Source organism: Triticum dicoccoides, chromosome 4B (assembly GCF_002162155.2).
Source record: "Triticum dicoccoides isolate Atlit2015 ecotype Zavitan chromosome 4B, WEW_v2.0, whole genome shotgun sequence".
In the NCBI taxonomy this organism is placed as follows: Eukaryota; Viridiplantae; Streptophyta; class Magnoliopsida; order Poales; family Poaceae; genus Triticum; species Triticum dicoccoides.
Window position 1 is genome coordinate 661944704 of NC_041387.1, and position 10172 is coordinate 661954875.

The 10172-nt window shown below is 53.1% G+C and overlaps 2 protein-coding genes across 2 annotated transcripts; both read right to left on the reverse strand.

Annotated features, from left to right (window-relative positions):
- Positions 1-100: 100 nt before the first annotated feature.
- On the reverse strand, positions 101-773 carry LOC119294233 (cyclin-dependent protein kinase inhibitor SMR1-like). The gene has a single exon (XM_037572462.1). It carries the CDS (start codon positions 694-696, stop codon positions 292-294), a length of 405 nt encoding a protein of 134 aa, XP_037428359.1. The 5' UTR covers positions 697-773; the 3' UTR covers positions 101-291.
- Positions 774-6021: 5248 nt separating this feature from the next.
- Positions 6022-9008, reverse strand: LOC119292143 (UPF0548 protein At2g17695-like). The gene is made up of 4 exons (XM_037570972.1): positions 8873-9008; positions 6834-7101; positions 6538-6748; positions 6022-6430 (listed from the first exon to the last, which is right to left on the reverse strand). Exons 2-4 carry the CDS (start codon positions 7094-7096, stop codon positions 6215-6217), a joined length of 690 nt encoding a protein of 229 aa, XP_037426869.1. The 5' UTR covers positions 7097-7101; positions 8873-9008; the 3' UTR covers positions 6022-6214.
- Between the last annotated feature and the right edge of the window lie 1164 nt (positions 9009-10172).

Consider the following 10172-nt stretch of genomic DNA (forward strand, 5'->3'; position numbering starts at 1 on the left):
CACCCCTGTTCTAGAGTCCATTCAACAGTCGTAGAACATATTCAGTAGTAGGAGTAGTGTTTGAACATTCGCAAGATGAGCAGACAAATCAAACAAGGGGTACATATAATATAATAATCTTATTATGACGGGTGATTACAGAGGATGGTTGTGCGTAAAAATAAGTATCGGTCGTGGCTACCACTACAGTACTGTTTTTACCTGGAGATGATGGGTGATACATCAATCATCCATCCGCACAGGTGTCTCAACTCAACTCAACTACTGGTGCTGACTGCTAATGAGAAGCGCTTAATTCAAGCCGGCGCGGCTGCTCCGGCCGGCGGCGAGCCTGCCGAGCGCGCGGCGGCTCCGCTGCCGCTGCTGCTCGTTGTTGTTGTGGTGGTCGTCGCAGGGCGGCGGCGGCGAGGGGCGGAAGATGGCGTCGAGGTCGTCGAAGCGGAGGCTGATGACCTCCACGCCGAAGAGGCGCTTCCGGCAGGCGGCGTCGGGCTGCGCGCGCGGCTTCCGCGGCGCCGGCGGGCAGGTGGCCGCCTGGCCCAGGCAGCCGGTCCCGGCGCCCGCGGGCGTCCGGCAGCAGCGGTAGTAGCCGTCGTCGCCGTCGGATGCTTCTGCGCCGGCGCCGGCGGCGAGGAGGTGCAGGCGCGGGGAGAAGGCGTCCGCCGGCTTGAAGAACTCGGGCGAGGCGGCGGCCATGGGTGGACGGGGGCGGAGGAGGCGGCGATGGGTTGGTGTTTGAAAGGGATTTGAAAAGCGGGGGCTGCGGCTGGTGCGGGTGCGGGGGGGCGAGGGAAGCGCGGCGTATATGTAGCGGGGGGCGGGTCGTGACGGGTCAGACGGGAGTGGGAGGTGTGTGCGGGTGTGAAACGGGATGGGCCCCGGTGGGCAGACGACGCGTATCGCAGAAGGCAACCGGCCGACCCGACCCGGGAGGGAGGAAGGAGCTGGGAAATCGGGGCGGCTTTCCTTGTCCACCTTGCCGCGTACGATAGGCTTCTTCGCCCCGAAGGGACAGCACAGCACCTTTTCCCCCGGCGACGTGCACCATTTACTCCATCCGAGGTAGCCACCTACTGGATGACGACGCCTATGGCCGTGGTTGCTGCAGGCAGGCCATCTTCAACAGTTGTATGATAGGCATCGGTTAATTTGACACGTATGTCTTAGTGATAATGTGGAGAAAGAGCAAAATTGTATTTAGATTAACCAACAACATTTATACAAGCTCCAAGTTGAAATAAAAAGCAATCACATTTATTTTCTTATCATCTACTCCCTCCGTTCCTAAATATTTGTCTTTCTAGAGATTTCAACAAGTGACTACATACGAAGCAAAATGAGTGAATCTATACTTTAAAATATGTCTATATACATCCGTATGTGATAGTCTATTGAAATCTCTAAAAAAACAAATATTTAGGAACGGAGGGAGTATTGGATAACTTAAATACAATCTATTGGAGTAGTTGTATGATAATTTGTTGGTTGATAACACGGACATTTTACCAACAAGACTAAGAGCAACTCTAGCAGACCCCGCAAAAATTCGACCCGCAAAATGTGTTTGCGGGTTCACGAAGTTCGCGTTTGCGGGTCGAAAACATGTGCCGCCGATCAGATACCGCATCTAAACCTGCATAATTTAAAAAAAAAACGCTTTCGTGGGAGAAATTGCACAAAGCTAGTTCATCACATCACATACTAAACATTTCATACATACTACATGATCAACAAACTAAGCATAGATCATACTACATGCTGCGTTAACTAGTAGTAGTGGGGGTCGGATCTGACAACGGCGAGGTCGCGGCAAAATGGACGACGCCGTGGAGGCCGAGCGACGCTCAATCCTCCTCGCCGGAGCTGCACAGGTCGATGTACTTCGCCGCCTGCTCCGCGCGGATGCGGCGCTACTCCTCGGCCTTGTCGTTCGCGGCGACCGCCTGCTGCCACTGGAGGGCCTCGAGCTCCTCGGCGTGGCGCCGGCGCTCCGCCTCCTCGCGCATGCTTCGCTTGGCGATGGCGACGGCGCCGAAGTCCGCGACGTAGTCCTCGGGCCCGACGACTCCGCGGCGGCCGAGCGGAGCGGGCTCCTCAGGCTCCTCCTTCACCGGGACGAAGGCGAACGGCGCCGGCGGCTCCGGCTCCTCCTCGTCGTCCGACCACTCCCTCTTCACGGGGAGGAAGCCCGCACCGAAGGATGAGGAGGATCCGGCGTAGGAAGCTCTCGCGGAGGAGAATGACGCGCTACGGCGGCCGTACTCCTCCGTCTCGCGACGGTTGAAGCTCGGCGGCGGCGACATCCCGCGGTTGGTCCACCTCCGGGCAACGCGCTTCCTTGCGCCGTTCGCCCGGACGCGCCGCTCACGGCCGGATCTGCTGCCGGAGCCGCGCCCGAAGCTCCAAGTTCGCCCCCACATGGCGGCTCGAGGCGCGGCGGGTGGTCGCCGGCGATGAGAAATTGCGAGAGGGAAAAGGGGAATCGGGTGTCTCACGGCGGCGGGGATAGGGTTTGGACCCGCAAAAAGATCCCGGAACCGCAGCCGGTGTGTGCGGTTTGCGGGCTGCGGCAAAAGTTTTTACGGGTCGAGCGAGTATGCGGGCTCTATTTTGGCCGAAAAATCGGGCCGAGCCCGCATACTCGCCTGAATTTTTGCGGGCCGGGCGTTTTGCAATGTCTGCTAAAGTTGCTCTAACATACGACCTGCTGGAGATGCCCTCACTGCCTCTCCCAATGATGTGGCCGGGTCGATGATCTGGCAGTTGTCGGAACGCATGCATGGTCCAACTATTTTGGTGTGAAATGGGATGGGCCCCGCTTCTAGTATTTCACACGTTTTATTGCGCGCGGACATGAGATGCGCGAGGTTCATGCGTGCACACCATTTGTTTCTTCTATCCTTTTCTAGTTTTTATGCCAAGAGAATGCGAGGTAAGAGCAACTCCAACGGGCCGACCCAAACGGATGATAATTTCATTCGCTTTTTGTCCATTTGGGTCGGTCAGACGGACACGGATGTCCGTTTTCGCATTTGGGTCGGCGTGTGCGTCCAACGTTGGCCTAAGAACCATTTTGACGGCGCCAAAAAAACGAACGCATGCATATTAAAAAAGAGAAACAACATTAATTAAACACTAAAACCGGCCACGAAGGCCGGCGAGAGTTCACACGTCCACATTTGCATTTAAAAAAAAACAACCTAAACTACGAGGCGGCGTGCTGCCCTAGGCGTCGTCGTCGTCGTCCTCGGGGTCCGTGAGGTCGATGAGCGTCGGCGCCAGCCCGGCCCAGGCGAACGCCGTCATGTCGGGCTGTGACGGCGCAGGCAGTGCCGGGGCGGGGGGAGGGGGGTGCAGCAGCCTGTGCAGCCACGGCCTGGCACGGCTCCTCCTCGGCCTCGCGCTGCTCCTCCTCGAGGTCGCGCTCGAGCATCTCCTCGTACTCGCCGTCAAGGCGCTCCTCTGCCAGCCGGCGCTGGCGTCACATCTCGAGGTATGTCTGCTCCTGCGCCGGCGTCACCCCCAGCCAAACCGGTGGCGCGGACACCCACTCGCGCACCACTCCATTCCAGGAGAAGCGCGTGATGGGCTCGGGCTCAGGCTCCGGCTGCGGCTCCGGCTTGATGGGGGACGGCGGGGCCATCGGCGGCACCACGCTGTCGCCCGTCCCGGAGAGGGCAAGGGCCTGCGCCATTGCCGCCTCGTACCGGGCCTCCTCTTCCACCTCCGTCGCCTCCGCTCTGCGCCGCTCGTCCTCCTCGCTCTCTCGGTAGACGGCCGCAAGGGCTGCCTGGTAGGCGTCCTCCGCCGCCTGGTCCTCCTCACGGACGACGAGCGGCGTTGGCGGCAACCTCCGGTTGACCTCGCGCACGCCCCGTCGCCTTGCCTCCTCGTGCTCGAAGGCGAACCACCTCGCCCAGTTGGGCGAGTCAGATGCGTAGGCCGGGTCGGCGCGCTGCTCCGGCGTCAGCAGCGCCCGCCGACGTCGCACCTCCTCCACGTGAGCACGAGCCGACCGCGGCGCCGCCGGCACTGGGATCCTATCTGGATCCAGATGCCAGTCGTGCGGCAACGTCACGTCCGGATACGGCAGAGGCTGGCGGTTCTGCCAGTGCCACTCCGCCTGGTGCACTGGCACGTTGACGCGCTGCCTCTGCCGGCGAGGCGCCGGCGCCGACGGAGGTGGGAGGAACTCGGAGGGGAAAGGGGTGGCGGGTGACTTGCCCTTGGCCTTGCTGCCGCTGGCGCCGGAGAAGAGGCCCATCTCGCTGTGGTTGTGGTGGCTAGGGTTTGTCGGCGACGAGGGAGCAAAGGTGGGCAGATATGGACGACGAGTTTGGATGAGGACGGCCCCGCCAGACGGTCGGCTTAAAAAAGGACGAGCGCCATCGCTGACGCGTGGGCCCGTCGTCATAAATTAAGCTGACCGCGTGGGCAGCGGGTAGTTGGACGGCTGCCATTTGGGCCGCAAATGCGTCGGCGCGGACGCGACGCGGACGTGATTTGAATTTGGGTCGACGCGTTGGGCCGTCACTTTTGTCCACGCCGACCCAAACGGACGCAGCCGGACCAAATGGGTCGGTCCTTTGGAATTGCTCTAAGTACGGAGCAATTAGATTGAACTTTGCGAACTGAGCTAGACTTTTCTTTTTGATTTATTCATTTTCAATCATGGCAGTACAACAAACATAAAAAATAATATAAAATATATCCAGATTCATAGACCACCTACCGACGACTAGAATCATTGAAATGAGCCGAAGGCGTGCCGTCGTCATCGCCCCTTCATCGCCAGAGTCGGGACCTTGAGTGACCAGTGTAGTTGCATTGAAAAGAAACAAAGGTGAAAAAAAACAGAGTTAGAGAAACCGTGAGTGACCATCCAACAGTCTGTAGACGGGAACTAAGCCTAATTATGATGTTAAGTTTTTTTGTGAAACCAGCCCATCCAGATTCGAGTCACAGACTTGGCATGAGTGATTGCATATTTTCTAAATTTATTTTAGGTTTGTTCACCTTATTTTTTTAGTGGTATGGTGTGCATCGTTCAATTTCTTGGAGGTGCCCATACCAATGGCGAACCGAAAAATAAAATGAAGGATGTGCACTCTGTAAAAAATTAAGGTTTGTTTTTATTGGGTCAGATGGGTCTTGAAAATCAGCTAATTATTACATGGCAAAAGTTTCTCAAACAAAAAAAGTATTACATGGTAAAAAAACATTTTCCAAAATTCTGGGGTGTGACATGGCACACGCGCTAGATACGCTGCTGGTCCATAGGGGTAAGGCTCATATACGTGCATTCATAGGGATTACTGTGTGGGCGTTGGCGTCTGTATTGTGTTTCTAGAAATACGTCAGCAACCCAGTGCACACCGCCAACAAAACGGTGGGTTTTTTTCTTTTTTGTTTTGAAAAAGAAATCAACATAAATGCCAGCATAAAATAAAATCAGATGGGGAATTTAAGCAATTCTGAATTGTTTGAGAATCAACAGATCCGCTTAAACATATTATTTTTTTCTTTTCCCCGCTTGTCTCTTAGTCTCAACAGAAGAGATATACTACCAGCGTATTTGTTTTCCCGGATTTGGCGGATGGCCCGACGGAACGGAGCGAGCGAAGAGAGCGCATCGTATCCTCGAGGAGTGGCAGGCAGGCATAGGATGCCGTGGCGAGAATCGTCGATTCGACGCAGCAGCCACGTAGGTCGCGATGTCGCTACTGCTGCTGGTGGTGCTGCTGGGGATTGTTCGCCTCGGATTCCCGTTCCCGTTCAGAAATTCAAACGAGTCGACCAGCAACGCGCGACCAAGTGATAGGGACGGAAGGGAAGGGGACGTGTACCTGACCAACCAGACCAGACGTATGACTATGATCTGACCCCCCGCTCTGACGGACCCACATCGGTGGATGGGCTCTGTCACCACGTCTGTCTTTCACTCACTCACGTCCTTCAGCCGCGGCCGGCGCCACGTGTTTTTCCTTCCTTATTATCTTGATGAGAGTGAGTGCGTGTCAGAGAACGAAACAACCAACGGAAAATGATTTGTTCAGGAGCGCCTGTGCTGCCACAGGTGCCTGAAAAAAAATGGTGTTCTTCCTCGCGCTGCCACATGTAGACGAGAAATTTGATCTTAACACCCCTGTATACACAGAATGGAGCTACTCCATCACAGCCTAGCCTCCCGGCCCCGCAGCTAGGACGCCGATGATCACCGCGTCGTTGGCGTCGCAGTCGGCGAGCAGGCTGCGGCGGCGACGTGCCTGAGCACCGCCTTGCCGGACTCCCGCGCGAAGTGCCTCTGCCGGAGGCGCACGTACGGGTAGCACAGCGCCGACAGCGGGTGCGCCGGCTTGGAGAAGGACACCACCTCGTACCACACCCGCTCCTCCGCGTCCACCTCCACCGAGAACCGCTCCTCCCCGGCCTGCATCCACGCAACCATGCCACCCAAACCATCATCATCAATTTGCTCCAACTTGATCCTCAACCCACACACACTCAATCACGCCAGAAACAGAATGCACCAGTTACCAGCAGATGGCCCTGCAGGGTGCCGCTGCCGAACGCGAACACGCCGCCGCCTTTCCCGCGCTTGCCACCATCGTACTTGTCGTCGGTGACGTAGGCGATCTGCAGCGGGAACATCACCCAGGGGACCACCTCCCTGTAGCAGATGCAGAACCTCGCGCCGGCCTTCACCGGCGTGCCCGGCTCCGCCTCCGCCCACCCCAGCGCCAGGTGCCTGACGGACAACGACCAACGGTTTCCAGCATTGCTGCAAACATATAGTACAACACTGGAGTTCAGAGCAGGCCAGGCTTACTTACTTCCAGGAGAGGAGGGCCGATTTGGCGTGGCGGAAGGCGTCGGCGCCGGAGCCGACAAGGACTCGCGACCGGTTCACGGAGAAGCCACGGTCGGCCAGCGCCCTGTCGGTGTCTTCAGAGGTTGTTAATGCGGCTGGTGATTTCGGGTGGGTGGCGCCGTGGAGATCCGCGTCGTAGTTGAAGCCGCCGGCAGCCGCGAGGCACGACTTCTGCTGCTCCGGTGTCGGGCGGCTCAGGCTCAAGAAGAGGCCTCCCCATGCCATGGTTTCTACAGAGAGTGGTGTGAGGCTGTGAGGGCAATTTCAGTTGCAGTGGATTAGCTACACTGCTGGATTCAGTTAATCCACAAAAAACACGCTTACATATATACTCCCTCTGTAAACAAATATAAGACGCTTTAGATCACTACTTTAGTGATCTAAAACATCTTCTATTTGTTTACAGAGGGAGCACTTCACTTATGTACTGGAGCACAACCAACTATTTCTTTTTCGAATTTCTAGAACACCACCAAACACAGCTGTTCAAAATTCAGAAAAAGTAAAGATCCAAACCAAATACAGTTGTTCATAATTCTGAATTTTCTATTCAAATAAAACACACTGCATTATTCAGAGTTACCACCTACGTCTACAACATTATTCAGAGGATTATGGATTGCTGATACCAAATTTTAATAATGGATACTCTGGATATGTAAATCCTGCATCGGCTATGGGTTGCTGATTCTATGAAAATCTTCATCTAGAGCTGTGTGGTTAATTCTATGCATATGGATACTCAACACAAAACAGTAATTCTGCTTCTGTATACTGATCGCACCCAAGCCCAGCTGGGCAAGCTTAATCACCAAGCAGAGCTCATAATATAACTCATGCAGCCAAAGAAACTCAGAAAATAGCTGGAATGATGGTGATTGGGCTTACGGGCACGTCATAAGATGCTCATGATTGGCCTCTTGTACGGGACTACAATAACATGCTAGACAGAATTAGTAGATTTTTACTTCTAATTTAACCATTTTAGGTGCCAGTTAACAGATGGATAATCCCGCTCCCTTAATCTGGACTATAACAAACAATCTTATTAGAGCTGCAATGGGGAAAAACATTCGCATGGCGTATGAATTCCAGATGATGCATTTTACGTATAATTCAACGTCGCCTTTCATATAATCAACAAAGTGCTATAAGCACAAGCCAAGAATTATAGCAAAGTTCATCAACTATCAACCTCTATTAACACAGTTGTGCCCATTCAAAATATCACTAATAGTAAGTTGTGTCCATTCAAAATATCACTAATAGCAAGTAGTATTACACAGTCTTTGGCAGCACAATATGGGGAAGAAAAAATAAATCCTGAGCCAACACTCAAGTATGCTAGCTAGGTTCTGAACTTAGTGCTGAAGTTATATTCTGACACATTGCACGGAGGCGATGTTACGAGTACGAGCAGGAGGAAACTGAATATCCTGAACTAAACTCTACCCTGAACTGTGACAGACAGAACAACCCCACGAGTACGAATAGTCTATAGATGAAGACCTTTGTTTTACCATGTAAATAAATCTCTGAACAAAAGCTTGAGGTCTGACTGAGAGCACCCAGTTAGCTGCTACAACCAAGTTCTGTTATGCTACATGATGAAGGAGAATGCTCCATTACCAATCTGCCCCACATCGGTCAGCTCAAATACACTCCAGCCAGTACTAAATGGAAACCGAGGAGCGGCGAAGTTCAAGCCACAGCTAATCTGACCCACCCTACGATTTAGTTGCTCATGCTCTGTTTTTCTACTAATAAATTCAGAAACAGAACAGTATTGCTACTTCAAGGCTAAATACTACTCATGGCCTGATCATGTGAAACCTACTGTATCAATTCCGAGATGGATTGAAAACTGCCGGGTTATTCGGGTAGTTCTTCCTCTGGTGGGTCCTAAAATTGCTGGAGATTCCTGGCATCGGACGGTACGGAGATGGGGGCGGTGAGGGCGGAGGAGTGGAGGGGGGGCTGGGCTGGAGAGGGCATACAAACCTGGGAACTCAAGGGAACGGAAGGCCGATACGGCGACCGGCCGACGAGTGCTGCGGCGGCTGCGGCGACCGGCCGGTAAGGGGAACCGTGGCGAGGTCTCACAGCCTCTCAGTAGCAGCCTGCACTGGACGGGGACGGGGGATACCTCGATCTGAGAGGCCGGCCGTGTGAGTTGTCGTAGGCCCAGCTACCGGCCCAGGTCCATTCCAGTTGGACCAACCCAACACATTTCTACGATTCCCAATTTTTCAAGAATAACCAACTTTTGCTTTCCCTCCAAAAAAAACCCAACTTTTGCTGCTTCCCCCAAAAAAACCTTTGCTGCAAAACTTTATTGGTCGTGATTTTAGTTTCGATTTTGAGGTGTGTGGATGAACTACGAAGCACATAACCCTCCTGGTAATTACTGTCTGAGCCCAGGCTCATTTGTACACTGTGAACAATAAAATTAAGATTTTTTCCCCATCAAAGATGCTTAATGCACTAGCTGCGTACACATTTTCAGAGCGAAATGACTATTGAGGAGCTCTTGAAAAAAAAAGGTCTCCGAATGGTGTTATTTTTCAAAGTTTCTATGAGACCCACAATTTATTTTTCTTGAGCTCCTCGAATGTCATTTCACCATGAATTTTTGCATGCAACTAGTGCATTTGAGCATCTTTTATGTAAAAAAAAATCAGATTTTTCCAAATTTGTTTGCTATCTTATTTGAATTTACTGTTTACTTTCAGGGGCATATTGGCACCGAATTGCGGCACTCATAACCTTGCCAAGTTTTGTCTCGTTGATTAGGGTTGCTATATGTGGCCTCATTACTCCTATGACCATCTCTTCTGATCAATAAAGCTTGATGAATTGCTAAAAGAAGAACCCAATTTTGCTGCAACTTGAGTGGATGACTCCACCCCTATACGAAAACATCCCTCTCAAATCTTTGAGGTGCGGCGGATCCCGGCCCCCATCAGTGGGAGGGCTCCCACTCCTTTTTTTTACCGGCAGGAGGATTCTACTTTATTTATTTATTAGGTTTTGTGTCTGTTTCAGACAGCGAGATGGTTGCGTCCTAGAGTTCGAATAAGGTCCTTTTCTGCTTTGTCCCCGCTTAGGTGGTGCCTCAAGTGCCGACGAGGGACGCGTGAAGGTTGTGTTCGACCGGGTTTGTTTGGATCCTGTGGCGTGTGCTGGTGCAGCCGGTGCAGCCCGCTGTGTTGAGGCTCGTGAAATTCCGATCTACCTCTAAAAGTACATTTATCTCTAAGATGTACACGCCATGTTTTGATTTTAATAGCACAATCAATCA

Bases quoted from the DNA above. Each gene is read 5' to 3' on its own strand.
- LOC119294233 (XM_037572462.1), bottom strand. From the start codon at position 696: ATGGCCGCCGCCTCGCCCGAGTTCTTCAAGCCGGCGGACGCCTTCTCC.
- LOC119292143 (XM_037570972.1), bottom strand. From the start codon at position 7,096: ATGGCATGGGGAGGCCTCTTCTTGAGCCTGAGCCGCCCGACACCGGAG. The intron at 6,749-6,833 runs GTAAGTAAGCCT...GTTGTCCGTCAG, and splicing joins TCGGCCCTCCTCTCCTGGAA to GCACCTGGCGCTGGGGTGGG. The intron at 6,431-6,537 runs GTAACTGGTGCA...GCGTGGATGCAG, and splicing joins CCCTGCAGGGCCATCTGCTG to GCCGGGGAGGAGCGGTTCTC.